The 27,530-nt window shown below is 40.5% G+C and overlaps 8 protein-coding genes across 9 annotated transcripts; 4 read left to right on the top strand and 4 right to left on the bottom strand.

Moving 5' to 3' along the window:
- The first annotated feature begins 319 nt into the window (after window positions 1–319).
- Window positions 320–4,016, top strand: LOC117789153 (endoplasmic reticulum-Golgi intermediate compartment protein 3). The gene is made up of 6 exons (XM_034628214.1): window positions 320–523; window positions 588–939; window positions 2,082–2,241; window positions 2,301–2,478; window positions 3,497–3,701; window positions 3,761–4,016. Exons 1-6 carry the CDS (start codon window positions 436–438, stop codon window positions 3,894–3,896), a joined length of 1,119 nt encoding a protein of 372 aa, XP_034484105.1. The 5' UTR covers window positions 320–435; the 3' UTR covers window positions 3,897–4,016.
- Window positions 2,504–3,249, bottom strand: LOC117789154 (reactive oxygen species modulator 1). Its single transcript, XM_034628215.1, has 2 exons — window positions 2,868–3,249; window positions 2,504–2,779 (listed from the first exon to the last, which is right to left on the bottom strand). The coding sequence occupies exons 1-2, from the start codon at window positions 2,999–3,001 to the stop codon at window positions 2,671–2,673; spliced, it is 243 nt and encodes an 80-aa protein (XP_034484106.1). The 5' UTR covers window positions 3,002–3,249; the 3' UTR covers window positions 2,504–2,670.
- Window positions 3,914–5,772, bottom strand: LOC117789151 (U4/U6 small nuclear ribonucleoprotein Prp31). The gene is made up of 3 exons (XM_034628213.1): window positions 5,108–5,772; window positions 4,431–5,049; window positions 3,914–4,374 (listed from the first exon to the last, which is right to left on the bottom strand). The coding sequence occupies exons 1-3, from the start codon at window positions 5,668–5,670 to the stop codon at window positions 4,045–4,047; spliced, it is 1,512 nt and encodes a 503-aa protein (XP_034484104.1). The 5' UTR covers window positions 5,671–5,772; the 3' UTR covers window positions 3,914–4,044.
- Window positions 5,773–5,842: 70 nt separating this feature from the next.
- LOC117789149 (probable DNA mismatch repair protein Msh6) lies at window positions 5,843–9,980 on the top strand. Its single transcript, XM_034628210.1, has 4 exons — window positions 5,843–7,298; window positions 7,355–8,971; window positions 9,029–9,514; window positions 9,574–9,980. The coding sequence occupies exons 1-4, from the start codon at window positions 5,964–5,966 to the stop codon at window positions 9,718–9,720; spliced, it is 3,585 nt and encodes a 1,194-aa protein (XP_034484101.1). The 5' UTR covers window positions 5,843–5,963; the 3' UTR covers window positions 9,721–9,980.
- A 593-nt stretch (window positions 9,981–10,573) lies between these two features.
- Window positions 10,574–18,301, bottom strand: LOC117789150 (glycoprotein 3-alpha-L-fucosyltransferase A). Of its 2 annotated transcripts, XM_034628212.1 has the most exons (6): window positions 14,331–14,469; window positions 14,148–14,282; window positions 13,809–14,038; window positions 12,990–13,736; window positions 12,736–12,919; window positions 10,574–11,817 (listed from the first exon to the last, which is right to left on the bottom strand). In XM_034628212.1, the coding sequence occupies exons 3-6, from the start codon at window positions 13,892–13,894 to the stop codon at window positions 11,302–11,304; spliced, it is 1,533 nt and encodes a 510-aa protein (XP_034484103.1). In that variant the 5' UTR covers window positions 13,895–14,038; window positions 14,148–14,282; window positions 14,331–14,469; the 3' UTR covers window positions 10,574–11,301. The 2 variants fall into 2 exon arrangements, with proteins under 2 accessions (XP_034484103.1, XP_034484102.1); XM_034628211.1 differs by lacking the exons at window positions 14,148–14,282; window positions 14,331–14,469 and adding an exon at window positions 18,079–18,301.
- Window positions 18,302–18,906: 605 nt separating this feature from the next.
- On the bottom strand, window positions 18,907–20,903 carry LOC117788158 (peroxisomal biogenesis factor 3). Its single transcript, XM_034626826.1, has 2 exons — window positions 20,647–20,903; window positions 18,907–20,496 (listed from the first exon to the last, which is right to left on the bottom strand). Exon 2 carries the CDS (start codon window positions 20,405–20,407, stop codon window positions 19,277–19,279), a length of 1,131 nt encoding a protein of 376 aa, XP_034482717.1. The 5' UTR covers window positions 20,408–20,496; window positions 20,647–20,903; the 3' UTR covers window positions 18,907–19,276.
- Window positions 20,904–21,256: 353 nt separating this feature from the next.
- Window positions 21,257–22,367, top strand: LOC117787158 (pyroglutamyl-peptidase 1). The gene is made up of 2 exons (XM_034625604.1): window positions 21,257–21,659; window positions 21,720–22,367. Exons 1-2 carry the CDS (start codon window positions 21,447–21,449, stop codon window positions 22,170–22,172), a joined length of 666 nt encoding a protein of 221 aa, XP_034481495.1. The 5' UTR covers window positions 21,257–21,446; the 3' UTR covers window positions 22,173–22,367.
- Window positions 22,368–22,794: 427 nt separating this feature from the next.
- Window positions 22,795–27,174, top strand: LOC117786400 (protein disulfide-isomerase). Its single transcript, XM_034624618.1, has 2 exons — window positions 22,795–23,071; window positions 25,365–27,174. Exons 1-2 carry the CDS (start codon window positions 22,927–22,929, stop codon window positions 26,699–26,701), a joined length of 1,482 nt encoding a protein of 493 aa, XP_034480509.1. The 5' UTR covers window positions 22,795–22,926; the 3' UTR covers window positions 26,702–27,174.
- The last annotated feature ends 356 nt before the right edge of the window (window positions 27,175–27,530 follow it).

Genomic DNA, 27,530 nt, shown 5'->3' with positions numbered 1-27,530 from the left:
ACAAAGTTAAAAATTGACTCTGTACGAAAGTATTATTATACACTGTATATTACTCGAATCTTACAAAACTCAGAGTTGATGTGATATTTTTTAATCAATCGCACTAAATCATTTATTTATTGGTTAAAAATACAAGATTACTTGCGTTTTAGCATAGTTATAAAAAAAAAATTCAAACAAATTCAAAAACGCGCAAAAGAAAACCTATTTTTGTTGATATGGCAACGCAGCTAGCATTCACAACTAATTTTAAGCTGTATGGCAGCACTGCGAGTGAGGAGGCAACCTTCACATTTGTTTTCTTTTTTGTTGCGTTCTGCAGCTGATTACCCACCACGTCACTTTGCTAAATCTCTAACCGCTTCTAACAAATAATGTAAACTAGTGTTTATTACAATAATTTCATGTCCAATTGTTTCTTTTTGTAATTGTGAAATGAAGTTCGCTGATGTTTTGCGTCGGCTGGACGCGTATCCACGCACACTAGATGATTTTAGTGTACGCACTGTGGGCGGTGCTGCCGGTAAGTTTTGTGTATTTTGTATACAAACTAAACAAATAAATAAACATTCGGTTTTCGGGCATAGTTACTATTATAAGTACAAGCATTATAAGCCTGCTTATATTTCTGGAGTTCCTCAACTACATGAAGCCCACACTGAATGAGGAGCTGTATGTGGACACGACACGCGGTCACAAGCTGCGAATCAATTTGGATGTCACGTTGCACAACTTGGCCTGCAATTATATATCGCTGGATGCAATGGACTCCTCGGGTGACACACACCTGCGAGTGGATCACGATGTGTTCAAGCATCGCTTAGACCTTAACGGCGAGCCGCTAAAGGAGACTCCCATCAAGGAAATTGTTGCCGTTTCACCGCCCAACAAGAACACAACATGTGGGAGTTGCTACGGTGCAGAGCACAATTCCACGCAGTGAGTATACCAGTGTTGCCATTTCAGCTGTTAAGTTGCTAGGTTTGCCAATTGGAAGTAATACTATTAGCTACATAACTAGCTATTTAAAAAAAAAAATAATTGAATGAATGAATTTTAAGAATATTAATATATTCTCAGTAGAAAATACATTAAGGGCAACAAAATAACATAGTGTTAGTGAACTTATGAAACATTTTAATGAAGGAAATATTAAACAGCTTATATCAGGGAATAACACCGTTAACCGAAACTAACCATTTTATTTTTAATACCGGAACTGAAACCGAAACCGAATGAAAATTCTCTGTCAAGAAAAGAATACCGAGACGTTTGTACCGGTACGGTTGTGGTAAAGTTGCTAGGTCAAATAGTTGTCCAACTTCCAACTGTCATAATTTTATCAAAACTGAACCGAATTTCAAGCGGCATGACATTTTGATCATGATTTGGCCTCTAAATTCATTATGCATATAAAGATTTTAAAATTCGTTATATAAACATTTTTTTGCTCTAGGTCTAGCTATTTATTTTGATGTCATACTTATTATAAATCGACATCTTAGCATTTTAAAATGTTTCAAAATTGATTGCCGTACCGTACATCCCGAAACCGTACCCTATATTTGTTTTGGTTTGATTCTATGGATTATATGATCCAGCATAATTTAAGACAGAGATTTTTTAGTGTCCAGGGATGCCCAAAAGTTAGTTTAGCTCGTTAAGAAATATTAAGATACCAGAATTTAAAAAGGTTAAATGCAACTTTAAGTTGTTAATGAATGTTTAAATTTATAGTTTTAAAAATCTAAAGACCCTAATTTTATAATACAAAGAATTTCAATTATGTTTAAATTTCATTTAATAATCACTAAACCGATTTTCGTATTAGCTTTATACAATATATCAGGGGTGAGACAGAAATCGAAACCAACCGAAAAACTCCCAAAACATGTATGGAGAATTAGATTTTCAGTTGGTTTCGCTTTTCTTGGCGCTCTTGAATAGGAAATTTCTCTCTATTAATAACTTTTAAGCTAGTTTTTTGTATCAAACTGGTTATTTAAGCCCTTGGAATTCCTAACATTGAATTGTATAATAATTATTATTATAATGATGCTCAACAATCTTACGTCTTTCAGCTGCTGCAACACTTGCGAGGATGTTTTGGACGCCTATCGCCTACGGAAATGGAACATGCAGGTGGACAAAATCGAGCAATGCAAGGGAAAATACAAGCGGACCGACGAGGACGCCTTTAAAGAGGGCTGTCGCATACAGGGTCACCTGGAAGTGAATCGGGTAAGTCACAAAACAAGCTCATCCAAATTGTTAATTCATGATTTGTGTATTTTTGTCAGATGGCAGGCAGCTTCCACTTTGCACCCGGCAAAAGTTTCTCGATTCGTCAGTTTCACATACACGACTTTCAGTTCACAAATGTCAAGCTTTCCCATACCATAAACCATCTGTCATTTGGCGAGAAGATTGAATTCGCCAAGACGCATCCATTGGATGGTCTCCGTGTGGATGTTGATGGTAAGTTCAAAGGTCAGACTATAAATTGGCTTAACAACTCGTCTATTGCAATAACTTATAGCATAATTTTAACAGCATATGCATTTTAACATAACTCGATAACTTATTTTTAGTTGGATCTGGAGGGGGATGGGGTAGTGATTTTAGTTTAGTTAGTCTCATTAACCAAAATGCCATCGAAGTTGGGAACTTTCAGCAACGTATGCCCGTGCCAATGGCCATGAAGGTGCCAAAAGTGCCCCCGCCTTGTATCATCACTTTGCCCACATTGTTAATGAGCTCGCGTCCTCGCAGTCCATATCTAGAGTTAAGAATAATTTCAATAGTTTAGCCGGCAATTACATAATCTCCCAAAAGAGCGATGCTTGCGTCATACTCCACCAACTCACCGGAGTGCTGAGAAGCCACCAAAGAGAGCACCGCTGGCCATGCCCACACAGAAGCCAATGGTGAAGCCAGTCTTCATCTTATCAAAGCATGTGGGACCACCCTGCTGTGAGAAGGAACCGCTCGGCAACGGCATTTTCTATGGATTCTCCTCTGCGACTCGCCGTGTGTGTGTGTGATTAAAAGATAACAAGAAATGTGAGCAGTGCGCCAAGTTCTTATTTGCGCCGTATTCGCTTATTTTTTTTTTTTGACGTGCGTTGTCCAAATTTTCCTAAAAACTACAATTTTAGGTTTTATCGGTGCCGACTCCAAAAACAATTTTGTCTGCCAGCCTGTTTGTTGGCTGTCAAAAACCTGGCATGTGTGCCAAAGCAACTCTGTTGCCAATGTTCATTCAAATGTTGCTAGATGGCGCTAATGTGCCTATCTGCCTTTTATAGTCGAATGACACTTTCAAATTGGCGCTTAACTTTGAAAAATGTAATACTTGACTATCTTTCACACTTATTTCACTTTATTTATTAATTTTTTTTTTTGATAGTTCATTATAAAATTTGTTTAACATATATTTCAACTTATTACTCAATAATTTAATTAATTCATGTACTTTTTGTTATATTTCTTTTAGAGTCCAAGAGCGAGATGTTTAACTATTATTTAAAAATTGTGCCGACACTCTATGAACGTCACAGCGATGGTCAACCCATATATACCAATCAGTTTTCGGTCACCCGCCATCGCAAGGATTTAATGGATCGAGAACGCGGCATGCCAGGAATCTTCTTCAGCTACGAGCTGTCCCCGTTAATGGTTAAATATGCCGAGAGACACAGGTAATTAACTATTACACCTAATAATTTACTTTAGTAATTTTTTTTTTATTATATTTTAGCTCCTTTGGCCACTTTGCCACAAATTGTTGCTCAATCATTGGAGGTGTCTTTACCGTGGCGGGCATTCTGGCCGTGCTCTTGAACAACTCCTGGGAAGCTATTCAACGCAAACTGGAGGTGGGAAAACTCAGTTAGCAAATCATTTCGGACTATTTCAAGAATCTCTCCAGCTTTATTAGTCCTAACTCATTCCATAGTGCAGCGAATTTTTCACAATGCCAGACAAATCTCTAAATAAAGTGCTTATATTTATAAGAAACGGAATCGTTGATTCGAAACAGCTTTAGGTCGTGCGCTTGCCCACGGATAAAAAGCCGGATGTGTTTGAGAAATATTTGGCTTCGGTTTGGGATCTTTCTGCTGCTTGTGGATTCACAATTTCCAGACCCTGCAACGGGGTAAATGCCACGCTGGATGCTGTGCCGGAGATTTGACGCTTCACAGTTGTGTTGCCGCCGTAGACCTGTTGCTTCTGTAGATTTTTCTGCAGCGTCTTGCTGATGCGAACCTTTGTCTTCTCATCCAGCTGCGGCAATCGAATGCGACCGGTGCCCGTTTTGCCAATTGTGCCGCGGGAGTAACCCAAGTCGCCCTGATAGGCGTCCTCCTCGATCTGAAAATTGATTATATTAATTTGTTGATAAGGTATAAAGGAATAACTCTACTTACATCGCCAAAATTCATGCGATTCGCCTGCTTACGGAACTCGGTCAAGGCGTAACGTTCCTTCATCTTGCGCACCCGCTTGCCACCACGTTTCTTCTTGCTGCCCTCGATGGGCTTGGGCAGCGGCTTGATGAACTTCACCGGTGGCGGCTCCTGCAGCTTGTCCAGCTTCTTTTCAATGTCTTCCTTGAACTTCAACCCGATCTCACCATGCACGCTCTCGTGACAAGCGTCCACACGAGCAGCCAGCACCGATTTGGCAGCCACCAGACGAGCTGCCTTGCGTCGCAGATCTGGCGCCGTGTCCTGCACAATCTGTGAGTAATACACGTAGCCTGTGTGTGGCAACATTTGGGTCTGTGAGAAGCCCGAGAGAGTCTTCTTCTGGGAGCCCAGCACCTGCACATTGCAGGCGGGCATTTTGGATAGCTTGGTCAATCCGCCGGCGATGCCCAGCAGCTTGGCGGCCGTGGAGGCACCCACAATCATGGATAGATTGGGTGCTATAAATGTCATTCGACTCTCGACATACTCATAGATCTTTGACTTGTAGTTGTTCAGCTCAATGGCCATTTCACAGGCCTCATCGATCTTGGCCTTCTCTGCGGCCGTTAACATGGTTCTAAAATGGGATTAAAGATTATTAAATAAATGAAAGACAAGTGAATAATAAGACTTGCCCCTGTGTGGTGGATGCTGTCACCGAGACAATCATAATGGTGGCCTGTGTCAGTATGGCCTGCAGCTTCTCATTGTTCTTGACCTGGTCCAGATCATTGCCCAGCTCCTTGACAGCCAGCAGATACTCAATTTCGCCCACAATCAGCGAGTCGAGCTCAGGGAACCGTTTCTGATACTTCTCCTTGGTGAACTTGTGTACTATGGATATCTCGTTGTCCACATCCACGGCGATTGCATTCGCATCCACAATTAGACAATATTCCGGATCGGATTCCACGCTGCCCAACATTTCGGCGGCACTGCGCTGCCGACTGGCATAGTGCTCGATCTGCTTCAATGTGTTCTGCAGTCGATCCGAGTCGCGCAGTTTACAGAGTTCCCGTACGGATTGAACCGTCACATCCACTTCCATCAGGTTTGGCGTCGGCTTCAACAGCTTCTCGGCCAGCTCGTTGGTAAGCGTCGCCTGCTCCACCTCGTCGGCGTCGGCCATTTCGGCATCGTCAATGTCATTGTCATTGTCCTCTTCGAGATCAGCAAGTAACTCATCAGCTAGCGACATTTTAAACACTTAATTTTAGCAAGTTACCGGCGTTAATTAGTTTTTCTCTGCTCGTTTTCGTTGTAAACAAACGTTTTCCAGACGCTACAGCTGTTTTTGTTGCGAGTGCTGCCATCTAGTCTTAATTCTCTGTTATAGTTTTTAGATTTGGCAACGTTAAAATAACTGGCAGCTTTTTCCTGCTAGGTGGCAACGTCACATTGCGGAAATTGCCGCTCGATTTTGGCGCAGATTTTTGGCGTCCTCGGGTTTCGGGTATTAGTAGTTTCTGAACTCGACGTCGCACTTCAATAATGTCGAAGAAATTGAATACTAGTGCTGGCGGCACGCCAACAAATACATTGTTTAATTACTTTGCCAAATCACCGGCAATAGACAAAAAGAAACTCACGCCCAGCATTGCAAACGAAGCTCAGAAGGAAAATCTACAGATTGGAAAATCCAAGGAAATAAAGAAGGAAACTGAATCGAAGCCGGCAGCCAAGCGCAAGCTGGCTGTCTCCGAGTCTCCTGCTGATGAGGACAGTGACATAGAGGATAAGATTGGCAAACGCAAGCGCAAGCGAATTGTGGTTCCCGAATCGGAGAGCGACGAGGAATACGAATCAAAGTCGGAGACGGACTTCTCTGAGGATGGTTCGGACTATGAGCCAAATGAGAAGGATGCGGCCGCAAGTGAAGAGAGCGAGAGTGGCGAGGAAGAAAAGGAAGAGAGCGAAACTGAGGAGGAACCCACGCCAAAGAAGCATCGCAAGAAGTCAGCCAAAAACCACATCAACAACAACAACAATAACAATGAGCCCGCCAGCAAAAAGGCCAAATTGGATGAACCTGTCTTGGCAGCAGGTGGCACATTTCTGGAGAAGCTGCAGCAGCTGCAGAGTAATGCTAAGAAGGATGCTGCCTACGATGATATTGTGACTGTCACATCCAATTTGGATGAGCCTGTTGTCTGGCCACATCAGAAGCTGGAATTCCTGCAGCCCGACAAGATTAAGGACAAGGCTGGCAGGCGACCGGATCATCCTGACTACGACAAGAGTACGCTGCATGTGCCCGAGAAGTTTCTCAATGGATTGTCGCCCGGAGTGCGTCAATGGTGGATTCTCAAGTCGGACAACTTTGATTGCGTGCTCTTCTTCAAGGTGGGCAAGTTCTATGAGCTGTATCACGGCGATGCCGACGTGGGCGTTAACGAGCTGGGATTCACCTATATGCGTGGTGAATTCGCGCACTCTGGCTTCCCAGAAATCTCCTTCGATAAGATGTCCTCCATATTGATAGACAGGGGCTATAAAGTGGCGCGTGTGGAGCAAACAGAGACTCCGGACATGATGACGGAGCGTTGCAAACGCATTAAACCCACAAAATTCGACAAGGTTGTGGCCCGTGAGATTTGCCAGATTACGGATCGTGGTACTCAAGTGTTTGGCTCCCAGTGTGCCATTAGACCCAATCATCAGCCCAATTATATGCTGGCACTGGTGGAGCACGATGAGGGCAGCAACAGCAAGTATGGCATCTGCTTTATAGACACCTCCATTGGTGACTTCCATGTGGGCGAATTTAAAGATGACAAGAGCTGCTCACGTCTGTTGACTCTGCTCTCCCATCACATGCCCGTCCTGGTGAGTCCAACTCGACGCCTTATCAGCAGCATACTCATATTAATCCTTATTCTTAGCTACTCCATGAGAAATCCGCGCTGAGTTTGCGTACACAGCAAATCCTGCGCACTGTGCTGGGCGGCATACTCAAGGAGCAGCTGCCCAGTTCCGGAGCACAACTCTGCAGCGCTGAGAAGACGCTCAAGTTGCTGGCGGAACGTTACTATGCAGGCACTGGAGCTGAGGACAATTGGCCGCTTGTGTTGCGCAGCATGCAGTCGGACACGGATCACTTGGGACTCACACCCGCCGATCCCTTCAAGCTGGCACTGAAGGCGCTTGGTCAGTGCATTCACTATATAGCCAAGTGTAAGCTGGAGCCTAAAGTGCTGCCCATGGCGCGTTATCAGCTTTATGTTCCACCTGATGAGCAGCAGGCAGAGAATATTCCCTCAGCTGTGATTGCTACATTGCGTCGCTCACACATGGTACTGGATGCCACCACATTGTCCAATCTGCGCATTATTGGTGAAGAACATTCGCTAATGTCCACGCTGGATCATTGCTGCACCAAATTTGGGAAGCGACTACTTCATCATTGGCTCTGCGCTCCCAGCTGCGATTTGTCAGTCATACGGGAGAGACAGGAGGCAATTGGCGAACTCCTGCGTCGTCCCGATGAGCTTCAAGAGCTGCGCGCATTGCTGGCGCCCATGCCGGACTTTGAGCGCCACTTGGCGCAAATCCATCTGTTCGGAAACAAGCGCATTTCCCAGGCAGATCATCCAGACTCACGGGCCATTCTCTTCGAGGAGAAGCTGTACAACAAACAGAAGCTACGCAGCTTCATGGCCATCTTGAAGGGTTTCGAAACGTTGATGAAGTTGCCTTCTATGTTCCGAGGATCCGAAACGTCGCTGCTGAAGCGCTTGACTCAGTTGCCAGGCGAAGAAGGAGGCAGTTTTCCTGATCTCAGCAAGCAGCTAAAGTTCTTTGAGAACGCTTTTGATCATGATGCAGCTGACAAGACGGGAGTGGTTGCACCACAGCCTGGCATTGATGCGGACTATGATGAAGTGCAGGAGCGGATTGCCGACATTGAACAGCGCCTAAAGACCTATCTAATTGAGCAGGAGCGTCACTTTGGTTGCCGTGTCATCTACTTTGGCTCGGACAAGAAACGCTATCAGTTGGAAGTGCCCGAAACACATGCCCACAAGGCGAACAAGTCCTATGCGCTGGAGGGTCAGGTGAAGGGCAAGAAGCCGGCACGTCGCTACACCACGGCGGAGACAAAGGCACTGCTCAAGGACATGCAGCAGGCGGAGGATGCGCGCAACATTGTGCTCAAGGATCTGGCGCGTCGCCTCTTCGAAAAGTTCTCCAATCACTACGAGCAATGGAAGCAATGCATTGACTGTGTGTCCACACTGGATGTGTTGGCCTCCCTGGCGGAATACGCACGCCAGCAGCTGGTCATCTGTGTGCCAGAGCTGGCCTCGGCACAGGCACAACCCTTCATAGAGCTGGAAGAGGGCTATCATCCCTGTGTGAATGCCTCCACCTACATACCCAATGGTCTGCAGTTGGGCACTGCCTCTGAGGCACCGCTGTCGCTGCTCACCGGACCAAACATGGGTGGCAAGAGCACCTTGATGCGACAGGTTGGCTTGCTGGTTATTATGGCACAGATTGTAAGTAGCTTGTAAATTAAAAGAGTCCTTTAAATCAAAGAGTCTTATTGCTTTAAGGGAGCCCATATACCTGCTGCCAGTTGCCGCCTTTCGCTGGTGGATCGCATCTTCACCCGGTTGGGTGCACAGGACGATATTCTAGCCGGTCACAGCACCTTTTTGGTGGAGCTCAATGAAACGTCGCTTATTTTGAAGCATGCCACATCGCATTCCCTGGTGCTGCTGGATGAATTGGGACGTGGCACAGCCACATATGATGGCACCGCTATTGCCGCCTCTGTGGTCAATTTTCTGGCCAATCTCAAGTGTCGCACCTTATTCTCCACGCATTATCACAATCTGATTGATTTCTTTCATGCGGATAAGAGAATTACACTGGGTCACATGGCCTGTATGGTGGAGAACGAGGACAACACGGATCCCACGCAGGAAACAGTCACATTCCTTTACAAATATACGGCGGGTGCCTGTCCCAAATCCTATGGCTTCAATGCAGCCAAATTGGCCGGCATGCCACAGGGCATTATCAAACGTGCCTACGAGGTAAGTTGTCCAACTAAATAATTATATTTTTAACTGCAATACTTATTCCTAAACTGCAGCTATCCAAGAAAGTGGAGGCCATTGCTCTGCAACGCAAAATAACAGCCAAGATTGTGGCAGCTTCGAGTGGAGACGTTGACAAGAAGCAAATGAAATTGAACAACTTGAAGGATTTGCTGCAGCAGTTGAGAATGTGTCACGTCTGAACGATCAAGCCAATTATTACCTAAGATCAGCTCGAGGCTTAACAACATTTAAACAAATATTTTCGTCAACTGTTTAAATATTTGTGCAATTTGTTGTCTTAAATGTTCCGAATGATTTTTTTTTTGTACTTAGTTTTAACATATTACGTATACGTTGCCATTGGAATGCCATAGATTGTTGAATTATATGCAGTATTTTCACTTAAACATTATTTGTTAAATATAAGAATCATATTGAAAAAAGCATAATGAATCTTTGATCAATTGTTTGCCATTTGTTGTGTTTGTTGCCATTGTTTATTTTTGTATCACAGTAAAAATTAAAAATTAATTAAATTCACAATCAAAATACACACATATGATATTATTAAATGCTTACAAATTAAACGATATTCAATAAATATTGCTAAGAATTGTAAAAACACACAGTTTAATACAATTTCACAACTAAAATTAACAATTATCCACATTACTGATTGCAAAAACTAAAATAATAGGAGTAGTACATATATTGAATACAATAATAATATTATTGCAGATTGAACTTCGGAATGCCGAAGATGAGATACCCTAGCTTTATTGATGATACCCCAGCTAAAAGCATACAAAGAGGTTGATAAAATTTAAACAAGTTTGTCTTGTTTTCTTTACACAGACAATATTTGGCTGGGTATTTTATACATTATGTTTTTGTTATAAAATTATAATACTCTTTGCAAGTGTATAAAAATAGGAATGTTGTTGTTGCAGCGTAACAACTGCGCAATTTGTGCGTTTACAGCTACAGCTATATATGTCTATATAGTATTGCTATTGATTCAACTAAAGAGCAAAGTAATAGATTCGGAAATTAATTTAAGCTTGCCGAAAAAGAAATTTAGTTATTACTTAAATTGGTTGCTTACAAAAATGCTTACAAAACGATTTATAATATACTCGTATATAGGTATAAGTATATACATAGCTTGACTATATAAGCTATGTAATAATGCTACTGAACATTTACTTTTGTGTGTCACTGTGTCTGTATCTTTGTGTGCGTGTTCCTTCATAGTCTGCCTAAGCGCTAAATTGGACTTGCTTTTTATTAAACAACTAAATAAGTATATAATTTATTTTGTATAACTAGTCTAGAATTACTTATATATTTGGTATTGTATATGTTACAATGATCTGCAATGGATCTTTAGTCTATAGGCTAGTTTCTTTGCGCTTCTTTGTGATGTGGGCTTTCCAGAAATGGATCTTTCGATCCATGGAAGGAGCATACATACATATTTGAATATTCCCCGATTTACGCCGAGGTAATTGCTCCATGCTTGTTTGATTATTGACTTTGGCCATGCTATATATTCGTTTGATATATAACACACTTAATTTGAAGCGACGGGTTGCTCTTAGTTCTAGCTACAAAACATTTAAGTTAACTTCGGATTTGACCGAATCTTCGGTAAAACGAAGCGAATTTTTACACATAGTACAAACATACCTACAAAAAACAACAACATTATAGCCACATATATTGATTTTTGATTATGTTATGACGCCAGCGCCGTCCACTATCTGGACAACAGCCCCATCTCAATCATCGCTGATCACATCCTTGCGGGCTCTCAAGTTACGCCATGATCCCGACGTGCAAACTCCCACGCCTCGCCACCAATCATTGACATCGGTGTACCAGGTGGGCTTACGCAGCTGCTCCTCGTTGTGGAGAGTCGAGCATACCCGGCACCAGTAGTACGTGTTGATGAACTCACCGGTGCCCTTCCACTTGAAGTACGAGTTATACAGCTCGTCGTCCTTGTCGAGTATGTGCAGATACTCGGCCAACTCTTTGGGTGAGGCGAACTCATCGATGTGTATGTAGGATCGGCGTGGTGCACTCACCTCGTAGTCCTCGGGCCGAGCACCCATTACTATCGGTAATACCTTGCGATTGAGAGCATTCACAAAGAACTTCTCTGTTATGTAATCCTTGCAATTGGAATTCTCGAATGCCAAATAGAACTTGTAGTCATTATCGAGTATATCGAAACACTTATCCGCGGTGCTCCGAGGACACTTGTAATTGCCACAGGCACCATAAATGTCCACCTGATCGATCGAAGCAGAGAAATATTAAATGAGTAAAAATATAAGCTTAACAAAGTTTCATAAAATCAATATGCAAATCTGATATCTCAAAGGGCAGTTCTTAAATATTAAAGCTTAGACAAGATTGGTAAAAATAAATGGATACAGAATGCGAATAAACATCTAAAATACTCGTAACATATGAGTATCTTGAGAAAGCATATTATTTAAATAATTAAAATAAAAGACTGTGTAAAGCTATAATAAATTCTGGATAAATGCAAATAATAAGTGATAATTTTTATATTATAGTTAACAACAACAATTGAAGATTTAAGTAAGTAACGGAGATAGTTTATTTCACAAAAGAATTTAGACATTGATAATGAAAAAATGTGATAAATTGGGAGAAAATAAAATAATAAAATAATATAAGAGACTGTGTAAAACTGTAAAGCTATAATAAATTCTGGATAAATGCAAATAATAAGTGATAATTATTATATTAAAGTTTACAACAACAATTGAAGATATAAGGAGATAGTTTATTTCATAAAAGAATTTAGACATTGATAATGAAAAAATGTGATAAATTGGGAGAAATATTATTCAATATTCCGGCTAAATTAAATGTGGTGCTTGACGAGAATTTTAATTGTTTTCAATGCCTCGAGAACTTTTTAATTGAATGCAGATATTGTCTATGTATAAATAATTTTGTGTAAATAAAAAAAATGCACGGAATTTAAGTTAATTTTAACCTTAGATAGCTTAAGAACTTGGCATTAATTTGTATATATTTTACGTAAAAATGCCTTTCAGTTCGTTAGCTGAGGCATTTCAAAAATTAGCCATTAATTTTTAATTTTCAAATTATCTTTGTACTGTAATGAAAAATCTATCTCTGAGTTTATCTACAAAGTGTAATAAAGTATTTACCTCAATATGTTTCTGTAGCTCATGGGCGTACTGCAGTCGACCATTGCGTGCACCACAGTTGGAGACAAACCAGGCGACCTTCTTGGTCTTATTGAGGGCATAGTTATGATCCTGTTCCAATTGCTGCACCTTCGTATCGTAATATTGCCATTTCTCATAGGGAGCCATAACAGTGCTGTCTCGTCTACAATTAAATAAGTAGATTAATGGTTATAAAGTTGGTTTAATGGGATTAGCCACTCATTTCTACTCACCTGTAGGTGGCCGTCCAGTTGATGGCATCCGGAACTTTGACATTTTGCGTGTGATATGGACATTCCAAGTAGTACATCATTGTGACTTGCTTATGATTGCTGGGCCGGCGTATGCCTGTGGGTATGTAGTTATCCTTGTAGAGTATCATATCGGCCACGCTGGCCAGATCCCGATTGGCAGTCAGTTCACAGGTGTCCACAGGGCACTTGGAGCGCAGAAAGACCTCCCGCCCCTTTTTCACATTCCAAGGACCCAGTCCATTGTAGAGCAGGATGGTTTTCAGTTTCCCACTTGCCTTGATCTGTTCGTAATTATGTGGCACATACATCAGCTGATTTACCACACGATCACTGTGCGGATCCTGGTGTGGAAACAGTCGGGGGGCATGTAATTTCCGTGCCTTGCGATTGCTAAACGTCTTCGCCGGCTTTGGATAATACTCTCCATTCCGGAAGAACCACGGTTTGGCTGTGGCTGCCGGTTCCAAGCGCTTTTCCGCCGCTGACTCCTCCTCCACCTCCAGCTGCGGCTCCTGGTCCGCTGCAGCGACAGGTGAAGCAGGTGGCGCTGATTCATATGCCGCCGTGGTTTCATCCAGTTCCCAACTTTTTAGCTCATTTGTATCTCTGGCAAAGTCATGTTGCCGCTGTTGTAGCTGCTGTTGTTGTTGTTGCTGTTGCTGTTGTTGTTGTTGGGAAGGTGTCAAGATAGGTCGCGTTATTTTCGTCTTCCATATCTCATATTCTCTGTCAGGTGGAAATGAAATTCTCGATAAGCTAACGACAAATTTGAAGACCTTAATTATTAATGTTACTCACTTGAGATTGAAACCAAAGATCAACAACAGCGCACAAATTAACGTAAAATAGAAATACTTTTTCAGCGATATTTTTGGCCTTCGCATTCTGAATAAGGTTCTATGTTCTCTCAGGCTCTTCTTTTCTCTCTCTCTCTCTCTCAATCTACCACTCTCTCTTTCTCTAGGTATATTCCACAAAGGGTATGGATCTCTCACTTGCTACCGGCTCAGCTTAGTTTGCTCATTTTGCTGTAAAATATTCAAATCGAAATAAATAGCATTACAAACTATAAAAAATTCTCTTTACATATGCATAACGATAAAATCGATAATTTGAACTAAAAACACATATAATTACCCAATGTTAATTATCTCTTTTATTTTATAAAAATTGTTTGTTGGAATTCCACTTCGAATTCGAGTTCTGCTGCTGCCGCTGTTGATAATCTATTTTTGTTGACAGCTTGCTATTCGCTTGCGTTCACATGGAAAACTGAGCTCCAAACAGAATAGGTTTAACTCTATAACCGAACATACGTACTCATGGATGGGGCTTGACGCCGCTTCATTAACTTTATAGCGTCATGTTATCTACGAAAATTATTACACATTTCTAGGGGGCGTTTTGCAAGCGTTCTGATAATGCTGTTCTTTAATATTCATGTGTAACACGTTCTTATTTGTAAGTCTGCTCCGTGGAATATTGTTGACAAGTTCGTGAAACTGACAGAAACCGGGGAGTGTCTTAAGTGTACACAGTTTAGTTGAAAATTTCGCACATTCGTCATAGTAATTTCCACACATGAAAAACTTTTCGCTGAAGTTGCAGGTGTATCCAATTTGGACTGTAAAATTAGTGAGAAGCTTTCTTTGAAAACAAAATCATTTGATCCTTAAAGTTGCTTTGTTTTTACATGCTTAGGAATTGCCTTAAATTTTTGGTTAATTTAATGTTAAGGTCAATAAAAACTATGTGTAATGGAAGTTGAAAAAAATCGAAGAAAAAGGTTGTGCCAATTATAATAAGTCTCTGATTACAAACTTTTATTTATCATTTGAAAGATAAATAAATAAATCAATTGTCAACAGAAATAATTACATAAATAATTCTTCAAATCTTCAAATAATCAACGGATTAAATATTAAATATTATTATTAAATATACTTTCCAATAAAGAGTTTTTTGTTTTTTACAGGGTATTGCGAGGTGCATTCATTTAATCAGTATTTGTACGTTTTGTACACTATGTTTCACGCAATTTATTTACAATTTTCTGCAACTTAGGTCCATTTTCAAACAGTTGTTGTTATTGTTTAAGTTGTTGCTGACGATTGCCTGGAGGAAATGTGCCAAATAAAACAATGGGGCGTATGCGCAATAAAAAGAAGCATGGATAGATAAAGTCAAAGCAAACGGCGAGTGGCTTTATGAGCTGGCCCACAGGCATCTAATTACTGCTGAGTATGATGACTGTGCCCGGATACGGACTTACGAATAGCTTATCCTGGCTTCATTATAGACGCATAGACAAACTGAGGCGTTCAACTAATCACAGGACAACCCCAAGTAGCAAGCAACACACTCAAGTTGTCCATACATCCATAATTCCATCCATCCACCAATCTATCCATCATACGTCATTTACGGAACTATTTTACATATTCTTTTGAGGTTCACTGTGTGCTCTAGCCTGCAGTTGCAAGGATGTTAGCCCTCGGATTGAGTTGGGTTTGCAATTCGTCTTAGGGGTTGTTGTGGCAGAGCCCACGCGCTACTCTGCGTGTATAAGCAGTGAGAGTGGGAGGAAAAGGGAGGCAGCTCGTGCTTGTCGCACATTCAAGCTGTCTGACTATCGCAGTTTTTGACGGTTGTGACAGTCCAGTCAAGTAAACCAGGCAGCGGTCTTCCAGCCAACTCAACTCTCATAAAAAATGTAGTTATAGCCATTCATTCATGTTGCAAAAGTAGGACTTTAGTAGCATGTGCATTCAAAGCAATGCAAGCCTACACATATACAAACACAACCGTCTTTAGTGTGTGTGTGTGTGTGTGTGTGTGAGCGTGTGTAAGGATGATTCCTGTTTCATAGTGGTTGATAGATATAAGAATATTGCTTTTGGCCACATGCATATAATAGGTAATAGTATATGTCGACGTGTTATTAGTTGATTATTTACTTCATACAGTAAACTTGGGCAATGTGATCGATTCAGTTAAATTCCAAGTGGGTTAATAAATCTTAAGAGTGTTTTTTTCAATTTCTCTGAATGCATTCAAGCAGGAATTTAAATCAAAATCGGAACAAACAATATTTACGTATTGTATTTATAGCCTATTTAATAAGGATTCAACCTTATCATTAAACCTATTAAACATTTATTATTGTAGATAAAAACTAATGTAATTTATGTGGCATTTTATCAGCTCTTAAATGGTATAACGAAAACTTTAATATGCTGGAAAAGCGTAAATATAATTGTGTAGCTCTGCAACTCATGTGAGTGGCTTATCGACATTTGGCATGTGATAGCAAAAATACAACTTCATTATATTGTTTTTGCTTAAATTGTTCGCCAGTTTTAATGTACACATCTAGATTGTAGACTCACAAGTTGTATAATTAAAAGCTAGTTTCGTTACTTGTTTGAGGAAAAACATGGTTTATTATATATTTGCATATGGCAATGAGTATATAGTTATATCAAATAGAAAACAAAACATATTTTTCGAAGAATCAAGCAAAATAGACAGAACGATAAAAAAAAACTAAATATTAAGTTTAAATGAACTTTACTATTTGATAATAAATAAAATAAAATGCCAAAACAGTGAAAAATAAAAAAAAAGAGTGGAATACGGAATCTGAAAGTTTGGCAAACGTGCTAAAATTCTACTTCCATAGTACTTTATAAATCTAATTGTCACTTCGGTCGAAAATTAACGTGTATTGTCGTTCCTTTTCCCATTAGTCCTTTTACTCACCCCAACCCTTATAATAACATACCAACGCCTCAAAAGCCCCTACTTACTCACACCCACATCTAGGGCTTCCTCAATTTATATATTTATGTATATTTAGTTGTAGTGTTGTGGCCTATTGTCAAGGCACTTGATCCTATGCATTTAGTATGTCAATATGCCTATAGGATGGCAACTCTTGACTTGCATGTATTGTTTTCATAAATTTTGTAGGGGCTGCTCGGGCACAAGGACTACGTGTATCTGTTCCATTGTTGTCTATACTTTGCACGTTGATACACTTGACTTCCTCACTTGAAACAGAAACACGTAAGCTCAAGGAGGAGAAAAATAAAAATGACGGGATGAGGAAAAAGAGTAGTATGAGGTAGAGCAGGAGTTACACAAGGGTCTCTGTTATTTTAGGCTTGTTAGTTCATGTATAATTTTTTTTATTGCGGTCTTAGTAGTAAAATTGTGACATTTTTAGCTTATTTCACAGAGCTTTGAACACGTTTTACGAACAATTTATTGAACCCTTTCCCACTATACCGCTATCAACTCTTTCAACATCAGATATATTTATTAATATATTTAAATTCAACAAACAGCACAAAATGTTAATTTTGTAGAAGTAGTAAAGGAAAGTAAACAATTTTAAATTATCAATGAAAATAAACTAACCATATTTTTAAAGTTCTTATCAAAATTAATTTGACCTTTTATTTTTCAATAAAAAATATGAAAAAAGATACATTTTAATTTCTATTTTTATTTACACATACCTATAATATAAGTGTTTTTTAGTATTACAAAATTGAAAAATAATTTTTATTTTAAAATTTGAAAAATAACCTTCTTTTTTATTTGTATTAAGAGTAATATTTTGTTTTTATACTTAATTTTGAAGTTTAATTATTATTTCATATTTTTTCATCGAAAAACAAGTGCTTTAAATAATATTAATGATTATAATTTTGTCACTTGCATTCTGAGTTTTGTTCAAGTTTCTTTTAAGCTTTTGCTCAACACTTCTTGACACTCCTCCCCTTCTCATCCCCCTATGATGGCAGGAGCTAACGGTAAACTCACGCAATGTCTGTCTGTCTCATGTGTGCGTGTATGTTACGTTAATGTTTTTATTTTTTTTTTCGTTTTGATATTTGATTTGCTGCTTCGATGCTTTGTCTTAATCAATAAAGCTCTAGTTTAACATTAAAGGTTACGGGTTAAAGACACTTTTAACCCCACGTCGATAACAACAGCATCGGCAGCAAAAAAAAAACCGTCCACTTTTTATAGAATTTTTTTATTTGAAACCTCAACTTACACAATTTATTGACGTTGTTTTTGTGGAGTGCAAGATTTTGGCTTTTATTTAAAACACGCTTTGAATTTTGCTTAATTTAATAAATTTTTGCACGTTTCTGCACATTTTTGATGTTGTTTTTCTTTTTTGCACACACAGAGAATAACACTCACACAAACACGCAGCGGACACTAGAACTAGGCGCGTCGTTTGTCCTTTACGTTTTCACGTAACTTTTGCAACTGCTCCGTCAATGTACATAATAATTAGACTCCTGCCAGACAGCTGGGCAGCAGCAGCCGCAGTAATACCACACGCAGAGAGAGTAACATTGCAAAGAGAGCACGCGAGAGAGATAGAGGCAATGTGATTTAAATGCTGAGAGCGGTTTACATACTTATTGGCAAACAGCCATTCGGTGAGTGCCGACAATGTCAGATGTTTTGAATATTGTGCATGATAAACATATAGAGGTTTATATACATCATTAAAAATTCCCAAAAATTTAATTACTCTTTCGACTGCGCCCAAAAGATGGTTTAAAATTATTTAAAATGTAGCATGAATTTAGCTGTGCTTGCCTTTCGTTTGGCATACAATGCGCATGCACTGCTTTCGCTCTTTTCCTCTAACTGAAGAGGGGAGAGACCATTTCAAGAAAGAGAGACAGAGAGCTGGAGCGACGCTGGGAATGAGCAATAAAATAAACAAGCAGAGCGACGGGACGCGACGCCGCGGCTAAGACGTCGACAGCTGGCGTTGGCAGCGCGCCTTATCAACAACTAGGGCTGTTTTTATTGCCACCCCATCGCTTGGTTTGTGTCTTTGCTAAATGAACGAACACTACACTTTCAATTAGAATGTTTAATTACTTTGTCATCTGACTTGTTACATATAATTTGAAAAATAGCTGCCCACCAGTTATCTATTTTATTATTTGTATTTTAGCTGGATGAATTTTCGAAAATATATTATTTTTTACCACTTTTCCATTTACATTTATTACGTTTGCTTATTTTGTATGTTACGTTTGATAGATTATGCCAAACCATTTGCTAGATTCTGCATATATCCAATAAAATACTCTTATCCAAGCTAGGCCTAATAGACATACATACATGCAATGTTTACGAAAGATCGAATTTGTTCCTCATTAAAAATACACGTCTATAACATAGTCTTAATCCTAGTCTATTTTTATGTGTATGTATAGTCGCTCCTAGCCGGAGCTGAAGGTCTCGTAAACATTGGCCCCCAGCATTTTGGACTTCTCCGACACCACATAGAAGCTGAGCAGCTGCGTCGGCAGATTGTGCGGCCTGGCAGCGCTGTCGTAGCCGTGGGAGGTGAGTCCACTGATGATGGGTATGAGTTTGGCCAACGCCAACAGCACCGTATTGACGTTAAGCAGATTGTTGTTGTTGCTTGGATTGTTTTGGCCGTTTAGGGGTTGCTGCTGCTGCAGTTCACCCGGCGCCAAATGCTGCAGTGTCTCTCCCATGGACTCGGCAATCGCATCACAGCTGAGCACAAAGCCGCGACTCACATTGTGCACACACACACCAATGCAATCCTCGCTCTCCAGCATGTCCAGCGTTTCGTTATACATCTGTTGCAGCAGCGGCGAGCAGTTCGATCTCTGCTGCAGTCGACTGAGATCGGGCAGCAGATACTTGGTCATCTTGGAGTTGGGATCGTGTCGTGTGTCGCCATTGATGGCCATTTGGAGTGACCAGAAGATTTGCTCTGTATCCGCCAGCGTCAGTTGGCGTGTTAGTGGCATCGACTTCATGACCTCCACGACTTTGCTGCGTATGAATCTCGCAAGATCCCGGATGCCATCATCCGTGATGAAGTGTCGTATGAGGGACAAGTACTGCTGCTTCAGTTCGTCGGTGATTTGACGCTGCTCCGTCATAATGTCCCGATAGATGTAGCCGCCCAGGAGATTGAGCTGGACACGCAACGCCATCACCAGCATCGATGAGGCATACACAAATGTGGCAAGTCGCGTGAACGATATAATTTTCATTTGCTCCCACAGCTCCAGTTTGTTGCTGGGATTCTGACGCAGCTGTTCCAGCAACTCGTCCGTGCTGCACTCATGCAACACCGCCTGGCACATCTCCTCCCCCATGCCGAGTATCACCTGGTTGCAGGTGCGTTCCGTCGACTCAAAGTGATGCATCCGCCGAGTGCGCTCGAAGAACTCACGCGCCTGCCGCTCCTGATACTCCACCAGCTTGCGCTGGGCATATCGTGCCGCATAGATGGTGCCTCCCACCAGCACCCCAGTCACAATGAATTTACGGCGATGGCGTGACAGGAATTCTTGCAGGCGAGACAACATGATGCGACCCTCCTTCTCACTCCCACTCAACGTTCCACTTTTAAAGTTCAAATCGAGTGCTGCTTGGGAAAAGCGACAGCTGCCGGCAACTGCAATACAAAATTCGATGAATACTTAATGTACAAAGTTCAAATATACATATCTGAATCTGTGTGTGTGTTTGTGCGTGTGTGTGGGAACCACGTCGTTGACTTTGGCCAGCACAGATTAGATTAGCTTAATTCCCTCAAAATACTCACAAATTCGCAGTCAATATATCTATTTAAATGTTTCAATTGCAGCAGCTTTAAATGATTTTTGACTATTATTTATTGATTTCGGTTTTAAACTTTCTGCGGATTCGTCGGCGTTTTATGGATGTGTTTTCGTGCAGTTAGCACGCGCGGAATGTATTGTTAATATGCTTATTCTAAGTGTTACTCCATTTAAGCCAGCATACTCCGTTTTGTTGTTAATTTCTTTGTGATTTCGATTGCTGTATGAGGGTAATTGTGAGACATTGCCACCTGACTGAAAAGGTACCCAAATATTTAGCGTTGCCAGACCTAAAAATATGTTTTAGATCATATTTATTCCATTTTTCAAATGATCTCTTGTGGTCATCATTCGAAATATTGAAGCTAAAATTTCGTTAGTATTTTGTCACGTTTTCATTAAAATAATAATATATTGCAAAATTATTTAGAAATGAACTAAACATACGCTCACATTTGAATTAAGCGCCCCGGCTACCGGAGCCGGCGTTGATCAAATCGTTTAAGTGAACCTGTTATTAAAATAAGCAAATGAACTTATTGAATAATTTCTTAATTACGTCGTTCATTTCGTCAGTTGATCAGTTTAAGTTTAATTTTATTTCTGATTCGGGCTATTTGTGAAACAGATTTTGATTTCGTTTAAGCAAATCTAATAATAAGATTATATTTTGATTACCCATTCATTTGAACTTATTGTGAACGAAACACAACTCTTCGATTTATCGATTGCGCCATCGAAAGCTCTCAATTACGCTCTGATTTAGTGGGCGGCAGTGTTTACAATGTCGTCGTTAGAACGCAAACTGATTCTGGTCACAGGTTTCGGTCCATTTCTGGGTCATGAGGAGGTCAATGCCAGCTGGGAGGCTGTACAGCTGTTGCCCGAAACGCTAACCTACGAGGGCACAGAGTATCAGTTGGAGAAACGAATGGTACCTGTGGAATACGCGGCCGTTGATGAGGCAGTCGCAGATATTTGGCAGCGGCAGCCAGAGGCAAGCATTAAATAATTAATACAAATACAAATCACCGCTGACATCATTCATTCGCTACAGTTGGTCGTGCATGTCGGCGTTTCTGGGATTGCCAAGTGCGTGTGCGTTGAGAAACTCGCCTATAATCATCAATTTCGACGTCCCGATAATGCGGGTCAGTATTTAGACAACTCCAGTTGCTGTCTACCTCACAATGCAAAGGCAAATGTTTTGCGAACTGGATTAAATGTTGATAAGATTGTGGATGCCGTAAATGCAACTTGTAAAGATTGCGTGGCTCCAGCACAAACCGTAAATGATAAGGCTCTGGAGGCAACGAGAGTATCCAAAAATGTTGGTGACTTCCTCTGTGGTTATATATATTTGAAGTCATTGGACGCGGATTGCAAACGAAGCCTGTTTGTCCATGTTCCTCCTATTGATAAGCCCTTTAGCACGGTACAAACTGCAGATATTGTCCATAAGATAATTGAACAATGTGTACAACAATTGGCCGCCTGTGATTGTCCGTGAAGTTCGCACGAAAACAGACAACAATCTTCGATGCATTTGTATTGTTCAGTATTTTCCTGAATTGTTAAAATTAAAATAAATGCGATTATTGTTATAGCTGATATTCTATTTATAGGGTTCACCTGTCATAATACGATTACGATTTAAACAATTCTTATTTGAACATCTTTACACGTGCCATCTGCATTGTTTGTTTGGTAAACAAATTTTATTTTAAACAAATTGGAAATTATCTGCACTATAGAGATGGGCCACACTTGCGCGCGAACATGTCTATCGGTAAATTTTAAACATCGTCTAGTGAAATTACATTACGATAGGGCGACAACTGTGACAGTTACAAACAAAATATCGGTGACAAGTAACAGTGACCAAGACTGCAATATTCTTCAGTATTCTTTATTGCAAAAAAGTTACACACTTCTTCTATTCATTTTAAAATTAAATATTTTAAATCAGAATAATAACAAAATAGAAAAAACGATATGTGATGCAGTGACTTGTTACCGCATCGAGAATTTCTTTGTGATAAGTAACAGTGACGTAAATATCGCCCATCTCTAAGAGCCACCCACCACTACTCTGAGTAGACAGCCTTTCATTCTTTCAATCGAACATAAGCGATTTCATTTGGATTTTAGCTTGCAACTCGTGCGGTGGACAACTTTGGAGTTGTTCTTGTGTGTGTCTGTGTCCTATACACCTACAAATAAGCATTTATATACTATATATATATATATACTAAGTGCCCGCGATGAAATTCCTAATCTGTGCACTGCTCGCCGCGGCGTCCTACGTGGCGGCTTCTGAAATTAAACTGGAGGAGGGTGTCATTGTAGCGACCGTGGACAACTTCAAACAAGTGATTGCCGATAATGAATTTGTGCTCGTCGAATTCTGTAAGTATTTACTTAAATTTTGCAACGTAATTAACATAAATAAAGGTGCCGTGCCGGCCGCTTAGTCGCTGCCGCTATTGGGTGATTCATGTATTTGGCGTTATGGCTACGTGGTCTTTTCTGAGCAAGCCAACGCGAGATGCTCTGAAATGAAATATGTCTGCGTGGCAGTTCAGACACCAGTGGAATTGTTGTTGCTTGTCCCCAAGCTTCCTTCGGCTCAGCAAAGCGGGAAGAGAGAAAAGAGTTTTATGCAGTGAGAGAAAATCCATTTGTATACGTTTTTGTTTTTCTATTTTATCGTACATCGCATATCGATGATTGTGCGGAAACTGCTTTCTCTCTCTCGCTCTCTTTATATACTAACGCTACGCTTGGCGTTACGCTCTCTTGGAATGTGACCATCTCTTTTGCACCTACTACTCCAGCACCTGAGTGCGCAAGCGAGCAAACAAATCTATACATACAAATCTTGGTGTGAGCATTTGTTGCGCATAAGTTCCTAAATGTTAAAGTGCTAAGGCGGCTACAAAGAGCAAATGTCGCGCGTCATTAAAACGAGGGAAGATAATTCTTCGACACATTTCTCCACAGGGTCAATTGTTTTTGGGTATTGGGCTCTTATCTATTTACACTTCTTGGGTGCCGTGCGGCGGCGTCTTGAGACTAAGATAAGACCGCAAACGAATTCTATTTCCATATGTTTCACTTTTATCAATAAGTTGTGCATCGCCGCTTGCCTTTTGTCCCGGGGCGTGGTCTTATATCGCCTACTTGCTTTCTTAGTTGTCTACATCCGCTTCATCAATTTCAGTTTAGAACAAAAAAGTTGCCAAGCAACTGTCGCTTTGAAAGTGGGTTAGCTAAACAACTTTTTGCTGGTTGTTTCTCAGTCTCAGTCGCAGTCAAGAATTCATCTGTCTCTCTTTCACTGCTTTCTATTCTATTTTGCCCTTTTGTACGCTGTTCGCCGCTTAATGCTCTCGCGTCTGCGCACCACAAGTTCATTCAACTCTTTTTTTATGCTCGTGCTTTGTTTCTCTTTTTTTTTTAACATACATACATTATTATTGTTGTTTTTGTTTCTGTTGTTGTTGGTGCGTGCTCAACAACGGTAATATGCGGCAATATGGCGGCCCTGGCCCTGGTTTGTTTACGGTAGCACTTTTGATGTTTTCGCTACGTTTGCAATACGATTGTGTGTTTGCAACGTCAGCAAGGTACATACATATGTACGGTACTTGAATTGGCTCAGATAATGCCCCAGCGAATCTTATCTGCTGGAGATTCACGCTCATTTGACCATATGCCAAGGCCACGTCAGCTTAAGCCGGCGATAAGAGTGCAAGACGAAGACGTTGTCAACTCTCATTATGTCATTATTCCTATCTCTCTCTCACACTTGCATACTTGGCTCTGTGTATGTGTGTGTGTATGCGCTTAAAATTGCAGCGCTTAAGAAATCAACACGTGGAATTTGCATAATGTCAAACAGCTGCTGCTCCATGATAAATCTAGCGTGAATAATAATATCCGTTAAAACCCTCCAACTTTCCCGCCAACGTCTACTTTTTTTGACAATTAACATTTCCAAGTGAACGACTCGTTAAAAAAAGGGAATACAACAAATAGACAAAGTAAATACACATGAACTTTGATAGTTAGTAGCAGGTGTCATTTATTTTTATTTGTTATCCGTAACATTTTATATTATTTCGCATTAGCTTCAGATTTAAAATCGAGTATCTTACGGTTTATTAATTTTAAATAGCATTGAAAATAACAACGTTAAAACGGTAACCTATATGAATTCCTAATATAATATTGTTAGATTTAAAAATCAGTACAAATTTATGAAAAACCAACCTTGACTTTATCCACTATTAGTTGATTGAGGTAGAATATCAAAATGTAGCACATATTGATTCTAGAATCTAAATATATATATAAATAAAAATATATAAATATATTTCATGAAGAATCAAATGATTGTTTAAAAACTTCTTTTGGTTTTAAAGTCTCTTGATCTTTTTTTCAATATTTTGATTACCAAAATTTCTTTTTTAATTATAAGTTGCTAACTTTATTTCTAATTTTCAAATCTAAATTCTAATTTTTATATGCTTCTTAGTTTTTATTTCCAAATTTGTGTTTCCAGATTTTAAAATACTTGGCATTATTTATCTTATATTCTTATAGGAAATCGTTTTAAGCACTCTGTTCTATCCTCAGTAAATATCTACATAATGATCATTCATGTTCTAAATTGCATCCATTCTCTTGTCCTTTACAGATGCACCCTGGTGTGGACATTGCAAGGCTCTGGCTCCCGAGTATGCCAAGGCTGCCCAGCAACTGGCCGAGAAGGAATCTCCCATTAAGCTTGCCAAGGTAGATGCCACCGTTGAGGGTGAACTGGCCGAACAGTACCAGGTCCGTGGCTATCCTACGCTCAAGTTCTTCCGCAGCGGATCGCCTGTCGAGTACAATGGTGGACGTCAGGCCGCCGATATTATTTCGTGGGTGACCAAGAAGACTGGTCCACCGGCCAAGGACTTGACCAGCGTGGATGAGGCCGAGCAGTTCCTGAAGGATAATGAGATCGCGATCATTGGTTTCTTCAAGGATGTGGAATCCGAGGAGGCTAAGATCTTCACCAAGGCAGCCAACGCTTTGGACTCCTTTGTCTTTGGTGTTAGCAGCAACGCTGATGTTATTGCCAAATACGAAGCCAAGGACAATGGCGTCGTTCTCTTCAAGCCCTTCGATGAGAAGAAATCCGTGTTTGATGGCGAGCTGAACGAGGAGAATCTCAAGAAATTCGCCCAGGTTCAGTCTCTGCCTCTGATTGTTGACTTCAACCATGAGTCGGCTGCCAAGATCTTCGGTGGTTCCATCAAGTCTCATCTGCTGTTCTTCGTGTCCAAGGAGGCTGGCCACATTGAGGCCCATGTTGATCCATTGAAGGAGATCGCCAAGAAGTACCGTGAAGAGATTCTGTTCGTGACCATCTCATCCGATGAGGAAGATCACACTCGCATCTTTGAATTCTTCGGCATGAACAAGGAGGAGGTTCCCACCATTCGTCTGATCAAGTTGGAGGAGGATATGGCCAAGTACAAGCCCGAGTCTAGCGATCTGTCTGCCGAGACCATTGAAGCTTTCCTCAAGAAGTTCCTCGATGGCAAACTGAAGCAGCATCTGTTGTCCCAGGAATTGCCCGAGGATTGGGATAAGCAGCCCGTCAAGGTGCTCGTCTCCAGCAATTTCGAGGATGTTGCCTTGGACAAGAGCAAGTCTGTTCTGGTTGAGTTCTATGCCCCATGGTGCGGTCACTGCAAGCAGCTGGCACCCATCTACGATCAGCTGGCCGAGAAGTACAAGGATAATGCCGACATTGTGATTGCCAAGATGGACTCCACTGCCAACGAGCTGGAGAACATCAAGATCTCATCCTTCCCCACCATCAAATACTTCCGCAAGGAGGACAACAAGGTCATCGACTACAATCTGGACAGGACTTTGGACGATTTCGTCAAGTTCCTCGATGCCAACGGTGAGGTTGCCGATGCCGAGCCCGCTGAGGAGGCCGAAGAGGAGGAGGCGGCGCCCAAGAAGGACGAGTTGTAAATTAACAACATCTATATAACAACAAAAATCCAACAATAACAACAACACACACACACACTTACAAACAAAAACAAACAGCAACGTACATTCTGTAGTTTATTCTTGTCTTCGGCCAAGGATCCAATTCCAATGAGTTTTTGTCATTGCTCCCAGTCCTGGCCGTGGCTAATTTCAAATCCTAATTTGTTTGCCTAAAAAATAGCATGATTTTGTTGTGATTGCAACGCAATTTCACGCTCATTCATCGCATTAAAGCGCGGAGCATTTTGGCAGTGCCTTATTGGCCGCGTTTTATTGTGTGATTTGCGTAGCCTAGAATTCAGTTTTATTGAAGTTGTAACCGAAAATGAAAATCGATAAATTTTTTAATATATGTAATCTTTTTTTAAGTTTTCTATTTGGAATTTGTAGAAGCATTGAGAAAGAACTGATTAAGGACTTAACAAATAAAGTTGGTAACAACATTAAAAACACTCGAAAAACATGTATTTTGTATTTAATTATTTGAACACTGAGTTTGTTTTTAATTACATACAATAGAGACAGTTTTTACACTTGCATTTATAACGTATTTGAATTTATTTGAAAAGCGCGCGCAGCTATCAATTTTCGAAAGTGTGCAGTACTGCAAATATACCAGACTTTTCTGGTACATCAGATGGTAATTAAAAAATACTGAATCAGTATTAATTTGAGCGCGTTATTAACCGCGTGTGGCCGCACTGGAAAATTTCATGAAAGTTGATGCGATTTTGATAAAAAATAAAAAATAATATCGAAAAATCAACAAAACTAAAAAAAATTATGGAAAAATTTAAAAAATTCTAGA

The sequence above is a fragment of the Drosophila innubila genome (genome assembly GCF_004354385.1).
Source record: "Drosophila innubila isolate TH190305 chromosome 3L unlocalized genomic scaffold, UK_Dinn_1.0 0_D_3L, whole genome shotgun sequence".
NCBI classification, from domain to species: domain Eukaryota; kingdom Metazoa; phylum Arthropoda; class Insecta; order Diptera; family Drosophilidae; genus Drosophila; species Drosophila innubila.
This window is presented reverse-complemented; position numbering and strand designations above follow the sequence as displayed.